The sequence below is a fragment of the Sus scrofa genome, chromosome 2 (genome assembly GCF_054392235.1).
Source record: "Sus scrofa isolate SSC_HxYL_T2T_F1_AM1 chromosome 2, Sscrofa_HxYL_maternal_Yorkshire_Landrace_v2.0, whole genome shotgun sequence".
NCBI classification, from domain to species: Eukaryota; Metazoa; Chordata; class Mammalia; order Artiodactyla; family Suidae; genus Sus; species Sus scrofa.
This window is the reverse complement of record NC_139384.1, coordinates 40,018,514-40,039,427: the sequence shown is the minus strand read 5'-3', so window position 1 is coordinate 40,039,427 and position 20,914 is coordinate 40,018,514. Positions and strand designations below refer to the sequence as shown.

Here is a 20,914-nt window from a genome sequence, read left to right as displayed (position 1 = left end):
TTGGCTTTGTATAGAGTAGCTTATCGCTGAAAACTAAATGCAAGAGACTGAGAAATTTACTTTTTAGCTGGGTGACCATCTCTAGCTGAAAGGCTGAGATAGTATTATTAAAATGAAGATAGGGAATGTACCCTAGGAGGTAACAGCAGTTTCCACACTATCATAGAGTGGAAGGATATATAAACTATGAAAGGGAGGTTGTAGGATATAAGAGTAGTAAGAGAAGATACGCCTGGTCAGAGTCACAGGAGAAAAGGTGGAGGAAAGGAAACATTAAGGGGAGGGGAGAACTGAAGAGAGAAAAACACAAATCTACAGATAAATGAAATATAATATGTAACAAGCAGGAAAAACACAGAAATTCACAATTAGATATATTATATTGACTGCCGATACTCAAGCAAGGACTATCTAAAAAGAAACCAAAAAGAGATCATTTACAATGAACCAGAAGACTGATAACAGTTTTCTTAATATCAACAATGGAAAACAGAAAAGAGTGAATTACTATCTTTAACAGGTTAACCTAGAATCTTATACATAGCAAAATTATTTTCAAAGAATGTCGACAAGATTAAAAATAATTTTAGATAAAAACTAGATGCCATCAGGAGATCTTCTGCAAGGGAGGTCATTAAAAAAAAAAAAAAAAAAAAAAAAAGGAGGGAGTTCCCGTTGTGGCGCAGTGGTTAATGAATCCGACTAGGAACCATGAGGTTGCGGGTTCGGTCCCTGCCCTTGCTCAGTGGGTTAACGATCTGGCGTTGCCGTGAGCTGTGGTGTAGGTTGCAGACGCGGCTCGGATCCCGCGTGGCTGTGGCTCTGGCGTAGGCCGGTGGCTACAGCTCCGATTCAACCCCTAGCCTGGGAACCTCCATATGCCGCGGGTGCGGCCCAAGAAATAGCAACAACAACAAAATAAATAAAATAAAATAAAATAAAAAAGGAAAGTTCATCTCAGGAGAAATATCTGAGGTGCAATGGGAAACAAAATTTTTAAACATGTAGGTAAATCAAAACACACTTGTCTGTATAAAACATTAAAGTGTTCTAATTTGTTGGAAATTTTCTTATGAAGAACAAAAACACTGGGTAAGTTAATAAATTATGAGACATGAGAGATCAGGGTTAAAGTTTTCTCCAGCCCACTCACTGCATTGTTAGGAAGGAAGATGAAGGTATTGAACTAATTTTAGGTATTTTTAAGTTAAATATGGTAAATTTCAAGATTAAAAGCTTAGGTAAAGAATGCAGCACCACAATTAGGTTTTTTTTTTTTTTTTTTTTTTTTTTTGTCTTTTTAGGGCCACACCCACGGCATATGGAGGTTCCCAGGCTAGGGGTCTAATCAGAGCTATAGCTGCCCACCACAGTCACAGCCACAGCAACAACAGATCCGAGCCACATCTATTCCCTACACCACAGCTCACGGCAACGCCAGATCCTTAACCCACTGAGTGAGGCCAGGGATCAAATGGTTCCTAGTCAGATTCATTTCTGCTGTACCACAATGGGAACTTCCCCAGCATCCCAATTAGTAGAAGGAGAAATGGAATAGGAAGACAATCAAAAAAAAAAAAAAAATTCAGTAAATAAAAAAGAGCAGTGAAAGAAAATGAAGCAGAAAAATCAAGACAAAAAGCACAAAGTAGGTTAGCAGAAAAAAGATGAGTCATATTAAAAATGATAATAATAGAAAAAATAGAATTTAAAGCAGGAAGTAATCACTGTAAGATAAAAGGTTCAATTTATTGAGATGATATAACAATGCTGTATTTGTATGGCATAAAATTACTCAAAATACATAAAAAAAATAATAAAATTTCTCAAACCAGGACCATAGTGGGGAATTTCAACACTTCTCCCTCACTTATCTGACTGGACGAACAGGAAAAGAGTAGAAAATATGCAGAATAATTGAAAAAGAATGTTTACAAAGTTAATTTTAAAAATGAACTCTGTTTCCCCAGTTTAGAGAAAACATTCTTTTCAAGAATATTCATGCAGCCCATTTATAAAAATTGACCATTTGGACAATAAACCAAGTATCAATAAGTATCAACAATTCAGTATCATAAACTATATTAAAAATAAATTAATTTGGAAAAGAATAACCAAAAGAGAATTTTTTAAATCTTTACTCACTGAGGAATTAAAAAATAATTTTAAATAATCCATAGATGAAATAAGAAATATTTATGGAGACTAAACTATAAATAATTAGAACTGAATAGTAATGAAAATGTTAACATATCAAAACAAGAGACTTGTGACAGCAGAATTTGGAGGACAATTTAAATACTTACCCAATAAAAAAGAAAAGTTACAAATGAGCTAAAAGACTTTGCTTATGAAGTGAGGAAAGAACAGCAGAATAGGGCAAAGAAGAAAATAGTTAAGAGCCATAAAATTTTTAAATAGAAAAAAAGATATACTAAACTGTTAGTTCACTGGGTAAAATTATGTAATAGATAACATCTGAGGAGAAAGATAAAGAAAAGCAAAGAAAAAGGGGGAAAAAAGAGTTAAAATGAAACAGAACTGCAGATATACTAGTGATAAAAAGGTGAGAAAATACAGTGATAAAAAGGTAAGAAAATATAGTGATAAAAAAATGAAAAAACTTTGTTCAAATAACCATTAAGTAAATGAAATTGTAGTTATCTAATGAAAAAAAAAATCAAGCTCAGACTGTTATTACAGAATAATCCCCTAAAATGCTCAAGGAATTGTTCATTCCAATTTTATAAAACTCTTCCAGACAATAGGAAAAAGAGGAATAGGCCCTAACTCATTCTATATGGCCAGTGTAACACTGAATTCAAACAAAGAATATAAGAATAAAAAAATTATAGGTCAATATCACTCATAAACTCAGAATAAAAAAAATCTAAACAAAATATCAACTGAATTGAACAGAATATTGAAAATTTAATACATTTGACTGTTTCTGAAATGCAATAGCAAAATACCATTAGAAAAGTTAACATAATAGAAGAAAAAGATCTTAATATTTTCATGTCATTAAATGTAGGAAAAACATTTAACTAGCATTTTTTGAGGACTTACTCTCTAATAGGTGCATATTTTTACTTATTTTAAAAGACTAAACATAGAAACTTGAAAAAAATCTAGAAATGGCTTGTATATTTATTATAGTATGGAAATAGCAGACATACAAACAAAAGATGGAAAGGAATACACAAAAATGAAAATAGTGCCAAGGTGATAGGTATTCCTTTAATGTCATTACTGTATTATTTATCCAATGAAAGTTTATTTCAAATATTAAACCCCTCATTTTATTTTTGAATATATTATAATGCTCATATCTTAATGATGAATATCCTTCTTAGTCTTATTGTATATGGTTACTTTTCATAAATAATAATTCAGTGTGAATCATCTTTTACATGTATTTATGTTTATTAATTTAAAGAAAAGAGATGAATCATCCTATTTATAATTTTTTACATTAATTTCACATGCATTATCATTTTATCTTTTAATTATGCTAAGTAGTTCAAAAAGGTGAATTTTTCTATATTATAGATGAACAAACCTATTCATAGAGTGAAATAACTAGGTAAAAGTTAGAGTAATAGATAAGAATCCAAATTTAAATAATATTTGACAAATATAGTATCTCCCATGTGCAATTCCCTGAGTACACACTGATGATACATACCTTTTAAATTTAATTCAGGGTGTTTCTATTATGGCTCAGTGGTAATGAATGTGATTAGTATCCATGAGAATGTGGGTTTCATCCCTGGCCTTGCTCAGTGGGTTAAGGATCCAGCATTACCGTGAGCTGCAGTGTAGGTCATAGATGCAGCTCAAATCTGGTGTTGCTGACGCTGTAGCATAGGCCTGCAGCTACAGCTCTGATTTGACCCCTAGCCGCGGAACTTCCATATGCTGTGGGTGCAGCCCTAAAAATAAATAAATAAATAAATAAATAAATAAATGTTGAAACTCAGTATTGGTTTTCAAATCACCAGTCTACTTCCCTAAAAGAGATTTGAGGAGTGAATTTAAATTAGAAAATATCCAGATCCTTGTTGACTTTACCACCTAAGAGTAATAAATCATTGCCTGGAGTCTCAACTCCTTGATTAATAAAATTTGAAGTTCAGAGCACCTTACCCTGTCTCACAGTTATATTAAGAGGTTCTGTCTGGTAAGATGATTTAACTGTAGAACTTTGTATACTATATGACACCATACAGATGCAAAGCCTTATTTACTCAAAGCCAAATCTTACACATTTTCCATTGGAGTCAGAACCTTAATAAGTGGGCAGCAGCACATAGACAACAGCATTTAGATTTAATATGGTCTAATATAATCAATACACAACCAGCTCAAGGGAAGTTGTAAGAGAGCATCAAGATATTTGTCCTCAACCAATACTAACAGAAAACAATAGACACACGAAGTCATCTTATCTGCTGGCTCATGAGAGTCTTGAATTTATTTATTTAATTTCCCGTTCCTTCCTCTCTTTTCCTCCCTTCCTAGATGTAGACTCTAGAGTGATAACAATATTACTACACTCAAAAACATCTTTTCAAGTCTTTAGCTTTGTTTAAAATAAGATAAAGAACACAGATTAAGGTTCTAATCCTGGCTTCATCTATTTAAACATTTGGAATATTTACCACATGCCAGGCATTGTGCTAGGCTGGAGGCAGGGAGCTATATGATTTTTGCTTCCATATCACTTATTTTTCTGTGTGCCCTTGGGCATTTAAGTTAACCTCTTTTAGCTCCTATCTTGATTTATAATATGGTCTTGGTGTGAAGATTAAATATGGTTATCTATATAATGAACATAGCATGGAAGTTAAAATATAGTGTATAAAAATGGATTTCAGGCAAAAAATAGATTTCAATTTTTTTCTTTACTGGCCTATAACATTTTTATCATTTTATCTTAAGAGTATGCAAGAGTTCCCACTGTGGTGCAGTGGGTTAAGAATCAACTGCAGTGGTTCAGTTCATTGTGGAGGCTAGGGTTTGATCCCCAGCCTGTTGCAGTGTGTTATTACAGCATTGCGACAGGTGTGGTGTAGGTTGCAGCTGCAACTCAGATTCAATCCCTGGCCTGGGAACTTCCATATGCCACAGACACAACCATTTAAAAAAAAAAAAAGTGTGCAATCTAACAGCAGAAATAGGGAAATAAGTTTATGAACTATCATTCTCTAAAATTAAAGTTTGATATTTTGAGATTTAGGATTATGGGTCAATATTATGACTTAGAAGGATATAACTCTTCATTAGGTTGTTTCTGGAAAAAAGACTTTCATGTAACAGACAAAAGAAATTGCCTTTCTTCTTGCATTAAAGAGCAAATGAAATCCAAAAGATGGTTTACATGGATTAGTACTAGAAAGGACTCAAACCAAAGGAAATATAAACTTGCTACTGTTAACTCAAGATCATCTAGAACAGTGTACCTGCTAGAGGGAAAGTAGTTTATGCAATAGAGTAAAAAATTCTACAAGATTATACAACTCCTTTTGCTCTAATCCCATTTCCAGAATTAGATCAACTTTCTGAATAGCAATGTTTTGCAAAGAATCTTGCAATCAACTAACCTGGATATGGACAAAAATATCTTGATGAACAGAAAGTAATATTCTCCCTAATAAAACTGAATAAACCTCTCAAGTTTGATGATTGAGGATCACTCTGAAGGTGTTGGAACAACTGGATAAACAGACAAAATCAGGTTCCTACACATACTAAAAAAATTCTAAATGATCCCCATAGGGAAACCACCAAGGGAAAAGAAATTTAACAATTTTAGTCTAGATACTGTACCACCAAGGTTGTAGTTTATTTAATTATTTTCTTGCTTTTTAGGGTCGAACCTGAGGCATATGGAAGTTCCCAGGCTAAGGACTGAATAGGAGCTGCAGCTGCTGGCCATAGCTACAGCCAGATCTGAGCCACATCTGCAACCTATACCACAGCTCACCACAATGCCCACATCCTTAATTCACTGAGCGATCCCAGGGATGGAACCTCCGTCCTCATGGATACTAGTTGGGTTCACTTCTGCTGCGTCACAACAGGAACTCCCAAGGTTGTAGTTTATTAACCTGGTCAATGGCAAAAGCAGCACTCATTCAGAAGTTTGTTTTGATTTTTTTACTATCAAATACTAAATTAATATCCAAAGGCATGTATTTGTATTTACTACACTTTAAATATTTTTTTCTTATATTTAATTCAATGCTTTAAATTACTTTGGTCTTTCAATCTGTAGAAATGAGAAATACACTTTCTGAATAACACAATTTTAATACATGTTGAGGCTGGTTAATTGTTTAAAACATTAGGTTAACAAGGCCAACGTGCAGGGTTTAAAGTCCAAATAGGCCAGGTGGCTTTCCAAATCACTCTGACAACACATGTCATTGATAAAAGCAATCTCTTCAATTCTAGAGATTTAAAAACAAACAACTACAAAAGGCATTAATGATATAAAAAAGGTCCTGTTTTGTCACTTTAAAGCTACTTTTTCTTTGAAAAGCACATATCTTTTCAGCATTATTAGAAATGTGCCTTCTTAAAAGCAACTACTGTTAATTCTATGGCTTTAGGTAGGATACTTAGAACATTACCGCTTCTATACAGAAAATCCATGGCCACTACAAGCCAGTTACTTTACATATTTGGAAGTTAGTATTATACATATTATAAATTAGCACCTAAAATAATATTTTGGACACATGAAAGTATAGGAGATTTGGTGAGAACACTGGAATTTTTAAATTTTGTAAACAAAATTTTGCATTCAAGTAATCAATAACAGAAAGTTGCCCACAGAGAATTCGGGCCGGGGCTGAGACCTAAAACTTGTCTTTTCCCAAATGCAGTATCATGCACTGCTCCCAAGAGCCAACAACAGGTCTGTCCAGATGCTAAGACCAGGGACTTCGAAATCTCCATCTTGAGCCTTACAGGACTTCAGGGCAGTTAGAACTTCATCTTTCAGAGGTGGAGGGGCCTGACAGAGGGTTTGAAACCTGCTGAACAACTCCTCCCACGGCACATCGCGGGGCTCAGTTCCAAACCAAATGCCTTTCTGAAGGTCATAGTTCAGGTGCCGACCCCAGTCTATCAGCAGACCCAGATAGACCCGGGAAAGCTCTGGATAACGCCCTGCCACCGAAGTTAAAAGCTCGGCTGGGAGGCTGCGGCAAAAGGCAGTCATGACATCTGATTTCCCCAGGAGCCAATGAAGCAACTCTTGACCCCCCTCTCTCGGTGTTTTGGGGCTGCCCGGTTCCAATTCCTCTCCTTGGAGCCAGGGAGACGACGGGGGAAGCAAGAGCGCGGCCGCTATCACCTTCAGGAAGTTGTTCTGGGGAACGCGCTCCCACAGGCTGCTGAGAAACCTGCCAGGGCCCTGCGCTTCGCCCTCCCCCACCTCCTGCAAACGCTCCAGAAGCAGCTCCGCCTGGGTCTTCATCAGTGAGTCCTCCTGAAGGACCGGGTTCTCTCTATAGGCGTTGAAGTGCAGCAGGTGAACAGCGGCCCGGCGGCGGGCGAGAAGGGCCAGGCTGCCTTGGAGCGTCTCTTCCTCCGCGTCTGGGACGCCAGGGCCAGGAAAGAGCTGCTGCAGCAGGTACTGAAAGGCGGCATCCCCGAGAGCCCGGTTCGCCAGCAGTCGCAGAGACAACAGATGGTCACAGTGCTCCAACGCCTGGAAGTTTACCAACCCCGGGGCTGGAGCGGGCCCAGAGTCGCCCTCCTGCTTCCACTGGTTTTGCAGTCGCTGTTCCAGAGCAGTGCGAATGCGGGCATGGCGGCCAAAGCGCCTGTAGACGTGGCGCAGGTAGTGAGCCCACTGTAAGGCCCTGCGCACGGTCGCGGGGTCCCAGCTGCTGACATGGGAAGTGCGGGAGACAGCCAGAACCTCAGAGAAGCGCTCCAAGTGCTCTACGAGCGATTCCATGGGGACGCGCATTACTTCCGCCTGCACCCTGGAGACGGCGACTCTCTGCATGCTGATTGGCACGCTGGTGAAATGATACGCCTCTCTACAAGGCTATTGGGTGAAGTGCCTGTCAATCTGATAGCTGCTTAAATCCGGGTACCTGCACTCCGGGAAATTTGAGCCGGAAAAAAAGCTTCTACTTTCGTCACGGCTTTTGACGAACCAACACGGAAGGGTGACTAGAAGGCGGGCATGCTAGCGAGAATTCCGGGAGTCACCTGCAACATGCTGCTAGTCACAGAGGTCTCCGTGCTTCCTTTCGCTTTGGAAATAATCTGTAGTAGAAATTCCTGAGTTTTGCGTGGGCGAATCTGTGTTAAGGCTTATCATAATTGGGTAAAGCCAGCGACATGCCGTTACATGTAAGAAAATATTAAATGAAATTTTTAGTTCATTTTAGTAGAAAGCTACTGACCTCCAGTTAACTTATACCAGGCACTGTGTTGAAATATGGGCCTTGACATTTCCTTTAATTATTAGAACTTGAATCCGAGGTTAATGGATACTTAAGGTACATTATTAAAATACTAAAGAAACTTAAATTTTTATTTCAAAGTTGCACAATTTTTTTTATTTTTGTAATTTTCAAGGCAAAATAGCTTAATTGACTCTTATTTCTCAAAATGAACAGTTGAACTAACCAGCATTTAAGAGCATAAAACAGAAACAAATGCTTTTCTAAAGATTGGGGGCAGGGGGAGGGGCAAGAAGAACCCATTTCTGGAATGTCATCTGAATTATTCATTCATTTGTGTATTCTACAAATATTTATCTGCCAACTTCTAGGAGTTTCTTTGTCCAAACCCATAACAATTTCTAATACTCTGAAGTTGATGACACATTTGAGCTGAATTTGTTTCCAGTCCTAAAGACACCGGGCAAAAGTAGTCAGAACTGTTTTTTTGTTCTATTTTGCTTTAACAAAAAAGGGGAAGAGAAAGAAATTTAACAAAGGGAGAGTCATTTTTCGTTTGTTCATTTTTTATAAATGAATAAATGAAGCAGTGGTGTTTATGCTGTTAATTCAGTTTTAGTAGTTGATATTAATCAGTTAGCTTAAACTCTTATTTGATCATAAAGTGGTTATTTGATTTTTTTTTTCGTCTTGGCTACTAGAAACTTTGAGCCAAATGTGCAGTCTACTTGTAAAAATTGTTCTTGCTTCATCAATTTATTCATTAATTTATTCTTATATTATTTACTATGTTACATGGTGTAAGATACTAGGAATTTAGTGGTAAATAAGGAAATGGAGTCCTTGTGCTAGTGGAGGAGTTCATTTCCTAGCATTTAAGGGAGAAATTAAACAAATACTCTCAAATGTGATAGGCTATAATGAAGGCTGCTCTCCAAAACTTAGGTGATGGGGAAGATCTCTTTAAGAAACTGTTGTTTCATCTGAAAGCTCAAAGATGAGCACTGAAAAAAGTTTTAAAGGCCAAGGAAACAGTTAATTTGCAGGTAACTGAGTTGAAAGAGCCCAATCCATTCAGGAGGTGACAAAGTCCAAAAAAAAGTGCCTTCATTTCGGGATGGGAGTGAAAACTTATGACAAGAATTATGCAGATTAACTTTAGCTTGAGATAGTCCCACTTATTTAAAATTTTATTTAAATCCTTGCTTGGGCGTTATAACATACACATTTATACATAATACACTTTTGCTTATTTTCATAAAACAATGTCTGTGAGGTTTTCCTGTTAGAAGAAAGAAAAGCATAGGGTTTGGAGCTTCTCTGTTTCATTTAATTGACAAAATTAAGCTTATACTCTATGAAAAGTACTAGGGGAGTTCCCGTCGTGGCGCAGTGGTTAACGAATCTGACTAGGAACCATGAAGTTGCAGGTTCGATCCCTGCGCTTGCTCAGTGGGTTAACGATCCAGCGTTGCTGTGAGCTGTGGTGTAGGCCGCAGACGCAGCTCGGATCCTGCGTTGCTGTGGCTCTGGCATAGGCTGGCAGCTACAGCTCGGATTCGGCCCCTAGCCTGGGAACCTCCATATGCCGCGGGAGCGGCCCAAAGAAATGGCAAAAAGACAAAAAAAAAAAAAAAAAAAAAAAAGAAAAGTACTAGGGATTGAAAGATGATTATGACAAGGCACTTCACTTCAAGAAACCAATATTCTTGAGGCAAAGATGGAAGGGGAACAAAAACACTTAACTGTAATGCAAATCAGATTTTATATGTTTAAAAAAATTCTGAGAATGATGCTATGAGAGACCAGATGTAAATTGATGTGAGAGGTCTAGGAGGGCTTTACAAAGGACTGATGCTTTGTTTAGGCCTTAAATGGTTTTTAACAACCATGGAATACAGGAAAATTCGAGTGAGAAAAATAACAAGGTGAAACATAAGGATGTTAATGTGTATAGTGTGTGCTACAAATACCAGTACCAATCTCCCATGTCTTGGTTATGATCCCTAAGTCTCCAGGATGTAGTAAATTAGGAGAGAGACTGGCAGGCAAGCTTCAGAAGATTTCTTTATGATATCAGTCAAGCCATAGGAGTTAAACATCCTAAATAACTAAGGATCAGAAAAAGAGACTTTCACAAAGAGCCTACCTCATAGGGTCCTAGGGAGGATTAAATGAGACAATAAAGGTGAAATGCCACTCTTGATGTTATAGGTTGTCTTTTAATATCCATTTTATCATCACCCCCACCCTCTTTGCATAATAATGATGCAGTTTGGACTACAGACTCCAGCTCAGCTCAGGGGCTAGGCCAATTTGAGCCAACATGAGTTAATCCACCCCCTCTGTTAATTCAGTAATTAATTTAGGAACACCATCTTAAGCCTATTGATGTATATCATTTCCTAATGACAGAAATTTGTTCAGAAATGGTTAGGTGAATCGATTCCAATCAGTTAGGCCTAGATGATTACTTCCCCTTACTCTTCAGAGTTGGTAGACAATACACTGACCAATGTGAAGAGATAGCTGTAATAGACAGTGTGGATGTATGTAAGCTGGGTATAAAGCATACTTAAGAGATAGTTTCTTCCTCTTGATGTTGTCATATATTTAAATGAAGGTGCCATAGTCCTCTCCTTTCCGGAGCCAGTAGATTCTCAGAATCACAAGGAATATGTTGAATTAAGACAACTCTCAAACTAAGCCTATTTAAGATTATAACCCTATATATTCCCAACTTTTTTTCTTGCCAGTTTCAGTTTTATTTTCTGTTGTTTTCAATTAATTACACCCAACTGTTATAAGCCCTTCAAAAAGCTGTGTGGTATGTGGTACGTATAAACATTCAATAAACACTGGTTACTGTTGTTGTTGCTAATTATATAAGCCTCCGAAGTATACATCTTCCTGTGTATTCTCCAAATTGAACTTCTCCCTAATATAAAGGAGCAACCGCCAACACTGTATGGGGAGAGGTGGAAAAATTTTAGAAAAGAAACATGCAGCTTGATGCTACAATATTTACTCTTGGTCCTGAGAGATTTCCAGTACAGTCTTTTCCAATGGACTATTAAGACTTGAAGAATGATGGAGCATAATAATTTGAGAAAAAAGAATGTATACGTGTGTGTAACTGGGTCACCATGCTGTACAGTAGAAAATTGACAGAACACTGTAAACCAGCTGTAGTGGAAAAAATAAAAATCATTATATATATATATATGTGTATATATATATAAAAGACTTGAAGAAATGAGTTGATTTCTTGCTCTAAGTTAGGTCTAATTTTCTGGTTATTTTAAGATATGCTATGGAACTGAGAGACGAATGAAAACAGAGTAATTTGATGTAACTTTATTTTACTCCAAACAATAATATATATCATTAGCATATCAGCATTCTAATTTCAGCCTTTTGCTTATTGAAATAATATTTTTTTCTACATGAACAAGCAGACCTGGACTCTACATCTTCAGGCAGAGAAGACCTAGAGGGCTTTATCGCATCCCACAACCTACTTCATGGAAGGAAAATGCTTTCACTTTTTTACCATCACTCTGAAGGCAAATATTACGGGCAATGATTATACCTGATCCTGACTCCACTACCTCATTCAAGACTGGGGTAAGTGTAAGTCTCTCTGTGTTCTTTAGTAGCAGCAATTAATAGCATCGCTGGCACAACTTTTGAAGAGAAATTTTTTATAGAAACTGCAGATATTTGTCATTTTTTTGTGACAGTGCGTCTTTCTCATAGGTTACTTCTATAAAATACAAATTTCTTCCTTTTACTTGTTTTCCTTACGGAGGGAGAAAATCATCAAATGAATTGTAATGGACAGAGAATTAGACATGTATAGGAAAATCTGACAATTAAGTTTCCAGGAACAAATGGCCTTGTCTTGCATTCTATGTTGAGTTCCTGATTAAACTGTAAAACCTAATATCAAATCTTAAAAATATTGTTTCTATACCAGATAGAAAAAAAAAAAGTTGATTTTTTTTAACGTTAAGAATTGTTTTCAGAGAGTTCCTGTCATGGCGCTATGGAAACAAATTTGACTAGTATCCATGAGGATGTGGGTTCAATCCCTGGCCTCACTCAGTGGGTTAAAGATCCGGCATTGCCGTGAGCTATGGCATAGGTCACAAACATGGCTTACATCTAGCATTGCTGTGGCTGTGGGGTGGGCCAGCATCTACAGCTCTGATTCAGCCCCTAGCTGGGAACCTCTATATGCTGCAGTTGCGTCCCTAAAAAGACAAAAAAAAAAAAGTTTTCAGATTGGCTACTGACTATAACTAAGCAAATGTTTTTCTGGGTCTTGAGCTTCCCAATCAGTGTACAGAAGGAAAGGTTATGATTGTATGTCTGAAATATTGATCGTCTTTGGCCTTGGGGCATATGAGTGAAGTTTGGGAGGCTGGAGTCATTACTGAGATAGTGAGAGCTCTGATAACCCATCCTTCAGTCCTTCTTTGGACATTCTCTGCCACCTGGGGATCTACTCAGTGACTAGAGTAAGTATGCATTGCAACCCATCAAGAAGTGAATGGAAGAGTTCCAGATGTCCAGAAGGATAGGGCAAACCCTGGTTCAGAGGAAGGTGTCGGAAGAAGAATTAAAGGATGGGATTTCTCTCTGGGCACAGATCTAGATGACAGCTCCAAATCTCTGTTTTCACAAATTTGAGATATTCCTTTCCATTTACAGTGGGTGTGACTTTACGTGGCCTCAAAACTAGCAGCAAAAGGACTGCTCTGACAATGCATGTGTATTTTGAATATTAGAACTTCATGAATACTTTGGAATTCCTGATTTGAATTTTTTTCTTTTGGATTTGAAATTCATTTCCATTATCATAGTAATATTTGACATTATACTCCCTTTATAAGGAATGGAAAAAAGAGCTTTTCTTAAAATATAATCTCATTCCTTGTAAATTTTAAAAGGCCGTATACACGGTTTTACCTATTTTATCAACAGCATTTCTAGTCAGTGGTGACTCAAAAACATTAAGAGAGCTTTGTTACGGTCTTGCTCAGGAATTGTGACTGTCCATTTCAAACGTGAAAAACAATATTAAAAAATTTATGGGAGTTCCCATTATGGCGCAGCAGAAATGAACCTGACTAGTAATCATGAGGTTGTAGGTTCAATCCCTGGCCTCGCTCAGTGGGTTAAGGATCCAGTGTTGCTGTGAGCTGTGGTGTAGGTTGCAGACACGTCTCAGATCTGGCATTGCTGTAGCTGTGGTATAGGTTGCAGACACGTCTCAGATCTGGCATTGCTGTAGCTGTGGTGTAGGTTGCAGACACGTCTCAGATCTGGCATTGCTGTAGCTGTGGTATAGGCTGGCAGCTATAGCTCCATTCGACCCCTAGCCTGGGAACCTCTATAAGCTGTGGGTGTGGCCCTAAAAAGACCAAAAAAAAAAAAAAAATTTATGAAAGCAAGCTTAATTTTTCTCTTTAAAAATTCAGTTTTAGATGTTGGGAAGTTTCATATAAATTTAATATGTAGAAACAGCTTTATTTGAAGTAATGTACAAAGAGATGACGAAACATATTTTTTTCACCAAGTCTTTTATATATAGATCTTCCTTAACTTATGGGGTTATGTCCCAATAAACTCATCATAACCTGAAAATGTCTTAAGTCAAAAATGCACTTAATGCTCCTAACCCTATGAAACATTATAGTTTAGCCTCACCTAAATGTGCTCAGAACACTTAGATTATCCTATAGTTGAGCCAGCTTATGTAACACAAAGCCTATTCTGTAATAAAGTATTAACTATCTCATGGAATTTATTGAATACTATACTTAAAATGAAAATCAGAATAGTTGTCAGTGTATTGGCGGTTGACCCTGGTTGATCACATGGCTGACTGTTCACTGCCCTGCCCAGCGTCACGAGAGAGTACCAGACCACATATCTCTAGCCTGGGAAAAGATCAGCATTCAAAATACCAACCTACTGAATGCATGTTACTTTTGCATCATTGTAAAGTGGAAAAATCATAAGTAGAACCATTGTAAATTGGAGATTGTTAGTATGCATCCCACATTCTCTTCAACTGCTGAGTGCCATAATGTAAAAAAGATTGGAAAGCACAGCTCTGATATGGGCATTTTAATACAGTTAGCAAAGGGAGAGGGGCAAAAGAAAGGGCACTGTAATCCAGTTAGCCTGCCTTAAGTTTCTACACATAGGAGAGGAAGAAAGTTAGTTGGCTAGTTATTCTCCATTTGTCCTTCCCGTGTCACCCCATCCATGTCTCCCTTCTTTTCCCTGTTCTGCACAGAGGACTGGCCTGATCCCTTTTGACTCTGTCAGTCTTGTTCCCTTGCCCTCTGGCTTGCTGCTAAATCAACCAATGAGAGGTTAGCAGTCAGAAAGAGAAGAGGGACATAGGGTTTTTCTTTCTTTGCTAAGGCCGTAGGATTCTGGTTCTTTCATTTAAAAATTCCGTGAGGCCTCCCTGAGCTTCTGATACCACTTATTACTCCCTGTAGCCCTAGGGCCTTCCTGCTGCTACTAATCCTTGGATGCCCTGACATACCTTGTTGATTTCCTTAATCCTGGCCTTGCTTCTGCAGATGTAGCTCTGTTAAATTACCATTAAAATCCCTGCAGACTCTGCTGGTTTCCTGCCAAGACCATGACTGACATAGTCATCTGAGTTTTTAACCATTCTCATAATTAATATAAGTCTGTGAGTCATAATATTATCAATCAGTATGTGTTTAGGGAATGATGAGTAATCTAGTGCAGTGATTCCCAAGTACCTGTCATTGCCAGACACTCCTGCCAGTCTGTGAGAGTAATCAGTATTACAGTGATATATGAAGAATAGATGACAGAACAATGTGAAATGTTTTCATAAACATAATTAATTTAAGTGAAAATAAAAAGTATTTCTTTAATAAAGTAAAGGTGATATTAAATGACAATTTTGTGTTTTCTTAATTTGGAAAAAATTTTAAGTTTGCAATTATTATCTTAGACACCTACTTTAGAAATTATATGTTTGTAGGTATTCATATGCAGATATATACATATCTCTATAGCTAGATAAAAGAGATTATAAATCTATGAAATCTTTAATTCTGGTAATCTCCTGTCTCATGTGTGGAAAATGGTAGAAGAGTTTGTAGGTGGACTCAAAATTGTGAAGATCTGGGAACACTGCAGTGAAGAATAGAGTCTGTTCAATTGGCATTCAGCTACTACTGACAGTTTTGGAGCACAAGAATGACACAGTCATATCTGTTATAAAGCAGTGTGGAGAATTGGTTGTTACCAGAGGTGACAAATGGCTAGAGATGGGGGTCCACGAGAGAAATAGCACAGTAGTCCAGGTGCACAAAATGATAATTTCATTAAGGATGTGGCAGAGAAAACATTAAGGAGGGGTGGGGAGTGAGTGGTGCTCAGATTGGAAAATTCCTTCTGAAAGAAGAATCTTAAGATCCAAATGGAGAGAAGAATCAAAATTACTCTGCATATTCTCATTGAAGTGATTAAGTGAAGTCTGTTTACCTTTGGAATGAAACATGGATTGGTATTGATTTTAACTAATACCTGTAACTGGAAAGGAGAAAAAAAAATCTGAGAGCAAAACATGTCTCAGCAGAAACTCTCATGAATTTGTTTTTTAATCCCAGATTACAGTCCCACCTCACACTTTTCAGGATCCCCTCGATTAGCATACTAGATTCTAGAATAGTTTATTAGTAATGAGTAAATACTACAACTTCAGAAGACATCTTAGTTGCATGATAATTATTAACAACATGGATTGAATTATGCAAAAGGAAGAATTTAAACAAGAATGTCTCCCCTTCCTTAAATAATCTCTAATTCAGTTCCCAGAATCTTAACATTTAACCTGATACTTCTTGGATTGCTAATAGTCAAACTATTTAAATACTTGAATTAATCCCACTTGAAGAAACTCCTCTGACTTTTATCATTTTTATGTTTTTTCTACTGCTTGGACACCTATTGAAAAATACTATATATAAAGTATAATGATGAATTGAACATCTAATATGTTATTTTGATATTATATATCAATACACAGAGTATACACCCTCCTCTGTGTGTATGTGTGTGTTTACATAAAAGTAAATGGGATAAAATTACTAAGAAAATGCTTCAACTACATTTACTTTTAAGATTTCCTTTTTTTTTTTTTTTTACAACTGATGATTTTTTTTCTAATATCTAAACCAGAAAGAAAAAAATACAAATCAAAATCTCTCAACCTTTCAATTGGAAGTTTGATTTCATGGAGAAGAGCTCTGTAATGATGTCTGGATGCCTTTATTTTTATCCCACAGTTATCGGTATATTGCTATATAAGTACCTGCCAGGAAGGCCTTTTTTTCCTGATTCAATAACTTTTTAAGTATCTGTTGTTCCCATTTTCGGGTCTCCAAAACTTTTATGTGAATTCTTTCAGCACATTTTTTTCATTATTCCCGACCTTCTTTTTTTCTAGATGGCTGAAGTTTCCAGACATATAACCAGAAATGTCCTAAGAGAATTTATATATATGTATAAAAAAATAAAGCTAAGGAAATGGAAAGCAAAGAAAAATAGTCATGTGTAACAAATGCATATGTACATGTAAACTCATTTTAAGCTTTCCTTAGAATGGTGATAGATGAATTGATTTTCCTTATTAATATTCCCTCACTGAGTAGCAAATATGGTGGAAAAGGTATTAAGAAGCTTTTTTTGTTTTTAATAACTTCCAGACCTAATCTTAGTTCTTAGATTGGGCTAGTCTGTTAATACCATTAATGTCAAGGAATATTTTCCCCAAAGATTCCTAGCATTTCAAAATAAACTGGCTGAAATAAGCCAAATAAGTGATTAAAATGAAATTCACAATATCACAGAGACATTTTATGGGAACGTAAAAATTCTTTTTGGTAATGTTTTTATCAGTTACCAAATTTTAAGCATAAAGGAAGATTTTAAAGGAAATATGCCATCAGATTTGAAGGAAACACTCCACTTGGGGAGAGAGAGGTGTTGAAAGCAAAAGCGCCATAATTAATATTTCTTTTCCCTTTGTTTTTTTGAGTGGATTAATGAATGTTGTAACTTTCTAAGTTTGCATATCCCTACTTTTAAACAGATACAGTGGATTAAAACCCCCTGTTTGTTATTACCTTAGAATATGGTAAATCTTCACCTTTCCCCTAGTTTGCATAATGTTTGTATTCGTATGTTTTACTGATACTAGAGATAGAGGAGGGAATGCACAGAACCCAGCAACTTCTGTGTTACCAGGATCTTGACAGAATCTGGATCCATCTGAAGACATTTTGGTACCCTTTGGCCAGCTCAGCATGTTAGAAAATGCCAAGAGTTCAGAATAAGACAAAATTACTGAGGGAATTGTAGGGTGGAAGGAGGAAGGTAGTGATAATAATAAAGTCAAGATTAAAAATAGATGTATATACACATATATGTAGCAGATTCAATTTGACTGTGTAATGGGAAGTATTGAGAAAATTTTCAGAGAAATATTTTACCGAATAATGTTATTGAAATAAAGTCAGGATGGCAATCAACAATGTAATTTAAGCAAATAATGTCGAATTTTAGAGTAAAAAGTTTTGTTAGTAAAAATTATAATTTTTAAAGCATAACATTCTTAACTTTTTCTAGTTAAAATAAAGTTTTCTGTTCTTGGTTGTTGAAAACAGTACTCATTTGATTTTTTTCATCTAGTGAGAAAAAACAGTTTGGTGTTCTTATCCTCTGCCCAACTGGAATATCAGTTCATATTTGCAGTTCTGTGTAACAAGAAATAAATAAAGTTAATATCACATTCTTCTCTAGCCATCCAATGTGATGATTTTACTCAGTTTGTTTACAGATTTTAATAAAAAGGGGGGAATGCTAAAGTTGATTTTAACAGAATGACTGAATACATCTATAGTGTGCTTTAAGATCAGTTTAACTTTTAAGGCCTGTACTAGCTGCCAGATTTCCCCTTATTCTTCTCTACTTCTTAGAGCCTAGAGTACACTAAATCTAGCACTCAATTCTAGCAGGCCAAGTATTTTCAACTTTAAATCTATGTGTTCTTGAATTTTGTAATCTCATTAGGTATATGGTTGAGGAACATAAGCTATGAATATTAATCTGAAACCCAGATGATAGAACATTGGAAGGATTGCTGGCACAGCATTCAAAGAAACAATCAAACTGCCAAAGGAAAATTCTATTTTGGGGAAGGTGGGATATTTTGGAAACAGAGTCATAAGACCTCTGACTAACTACGTTAAATTGTTTTTGTACAGCATCTCTTTTAGACAGTAATCCAGAAATCAAAAACCTACTTTTATGTACTACCCATGGTAAGTGGCTTAGTTAAGTAGTATTTGCACACTTCCAAGTTTGCTTTCTTATTCCAAAATCTCCTCCTTCTTTCCCTCTTTCCTTTTGTCTTCCTTCCTTCCTTCTTTCTTTCTGTTTTTTTTTTTATTATTTCTGCTTTCATTTGTTTCTATATTTGATCAGAATAAGACTCATAGCTCCACATAATACAAAGCACACAGCAAAAAGGAGCTAACATTTTGTGTAGTAGAGGAGTTCAGAATAGTCAGAAGTACATTCAGGCTTTATTTTATGATGTTTCCTTAAAAATCCACTTCTTGTCTAATTTTACCTAAACTAATTTTATTTCTAGCCCAAAACAATCTTGGTCTTTCCTTTCTCAACTGCCGTACGTAATGTTTCTTGCACCTGAAATCATTGTCTTCTCTTTTGCCTCACATGAAACTTCCTTCTAGATTACAAACCCAAACACATCCTACCTTTTTTATGAGACTTTCCTGATAATTCCATCTGAAAGTGATCTGTTTCTCTTCCAGATTCTTTTAACACTTGTGGTTGGATTGTTAATTTGTCATTGACTGCTTACTGCCTTTTAGTAGATGAAGTTAGGTTCCTTTTATGATCCACATATTTAATGAAATGAACCAACTGGGTCCATCCCCAAGCTAGTTACACTGCTGCCACAAAGACTGCAGTCAGTAGTCCAGGTTCATTATGCAGAGTCCTTCCTCCACAAAAAGGGCAAGAGCACACAAGCCAATTATATTTTCAGGTAAATTTGTGCATCTTAGCTCCAGCTTACCTTTTTGAATGGGATGACTATATCTTAATGGTATTTTTAATGTCCACAGTATTTTCTGCAGTTCTTTACAAGATTGAGGAATGCAAGGTGATGGAGTGGAAAGAATATGCACTTTCTTAGATGGTGAGACTTTTTTCGTTAGACTTTGAGCTCCTAAAAAGGAGAGGATACGTTTTTTTACCTTTCAGCCCTAGTATAATCACTGATGCATGGTTTGTGTTCAATAAATGTTTGTTAAGCCCAACAAAATTTTGGAATCAGACAGACCTGGCATTAATACCTCTGTTGCAGGCAAGTTACTTAACCTTTTGAACCTATTCCTTCATTCATAAAGAGGAGATAATATTTGTCGTACAGTTGGTATGAGGACTCCATAAAATCATGTTTGCAAGGCAACTAGGACAGCTTGTACGTTCAATTGTTATTGGAGAGTTCTTTCTCTTTTAAATATTATATATGTATATGCATATATATGTATGTGTATGTATATGTGTGTGTATATGTATATATGAATTGGTAGAGGAATGAAAAGGATCTTTTACCCATGAGGATTGGCAAGACAAAAAAATGAGACAAGCAAGATGCATTTGGGAAATAATTTATTCAGTTTTTTCAATGAACACTTTTCATATCCATGCAATGTGCCGTATTATGTCCTAGGGATATAATAATGAATAAAATAGAATCTGCATTAGTAAGGCCCAGTGTAAGAAAGAATAAAACTTCAAATAGCCAACAGTCTTAGTTAGGATTAAGACACTAGCTATGGGAGTTTTAAACATAGCCCCAGAAATATTTGACACTCCTCCCACGGAAAGAATGGGCTTGTGACAAATTTGACTAATGACTCCTAAGGCTGAATCCTAAAAGGCCATGCAGTTTCCATTGGGTTATCTTGGACTGCTTGCACTCGGGACATATCTCCAATAACATTCCCTCTAGGAATCTGCCACTATGTTGTGAGCAGGCCAGTTCACAAGGAGAAGCTTTCAGTCATCCAAGCCCAGGCACCAGATATGTGAGTGACAAAGCTTGCAGATTATACCAGTCCTTAATTGCTTGAGTTTTCCCACCCAAATTCGCAGACATTGTGGGACAGAGATAAGCCTTCCTTCAATGCTCTGTTTGTTATTTTGCATGGAGTTCATTAGCATGGAACTCCATGGAAAATATCATGGTGGTTGATTTACATCACTAAATCTTGGCTGTTTGTTACACAGCAAACTATTGCTACTAAGCTTGAACAATATGAGGTATTATCACTGAATGGTCCAATAATTACATGTATATACTGCAGTGTGTGGAAGTTCCC

General features: G+C 36.5%; 2 protein-coding genes across 7 annotated transcripts in view; one reads left to right on the top strand and one right to left on the bottom strand.

Annotated features, from left to right (window-relative positions):
- Positions 1-3,407: 3,407 nt before the first annotated feature.
- Positions 3,408-7,983, bottom strand: FANCF (FA complementation group F). Its single transcript, XM_005674558.4, has one exon. It carries the CDS (start codon positions 7,973-7,975, stop codon positions 6,896-6,898), a length of 1,080 nt encoding a protein of 359 aa, XP_005674615.3. The 5' UTR covers positions 7,976-7,983; the 3' UTR covers positions 3,408-6,895.
- A 172-nt stretch (positions 7,984-8,155) lies between these two features.
- The window catches only part of GAS2 (growth arrest specific 2), a 171,501-nt gene continuing 158,742 nt past the window's right edge, over positions 8,156-20,914 (top strand). For 2 of the 6 annotated variants that reach the window (XR_014837163.1, XM_021083246.2), the window contains exons 1-2: positions 8,156-8,379; positions 11,891-12,059. The gene's annotated coding sequence lies outside the window, so the exon portion shown is untranslated. Of the gene's footprint in view, positions 8,529-11,890; positions 12,060-18,763; positions 18,821-20,914 lie in introns of those variants that run through there. The other 4 variants (XM_021083240.2, XM_021083242.2, XR_014837162.1 and 1 more) reach the window with 4 other exon arrangements.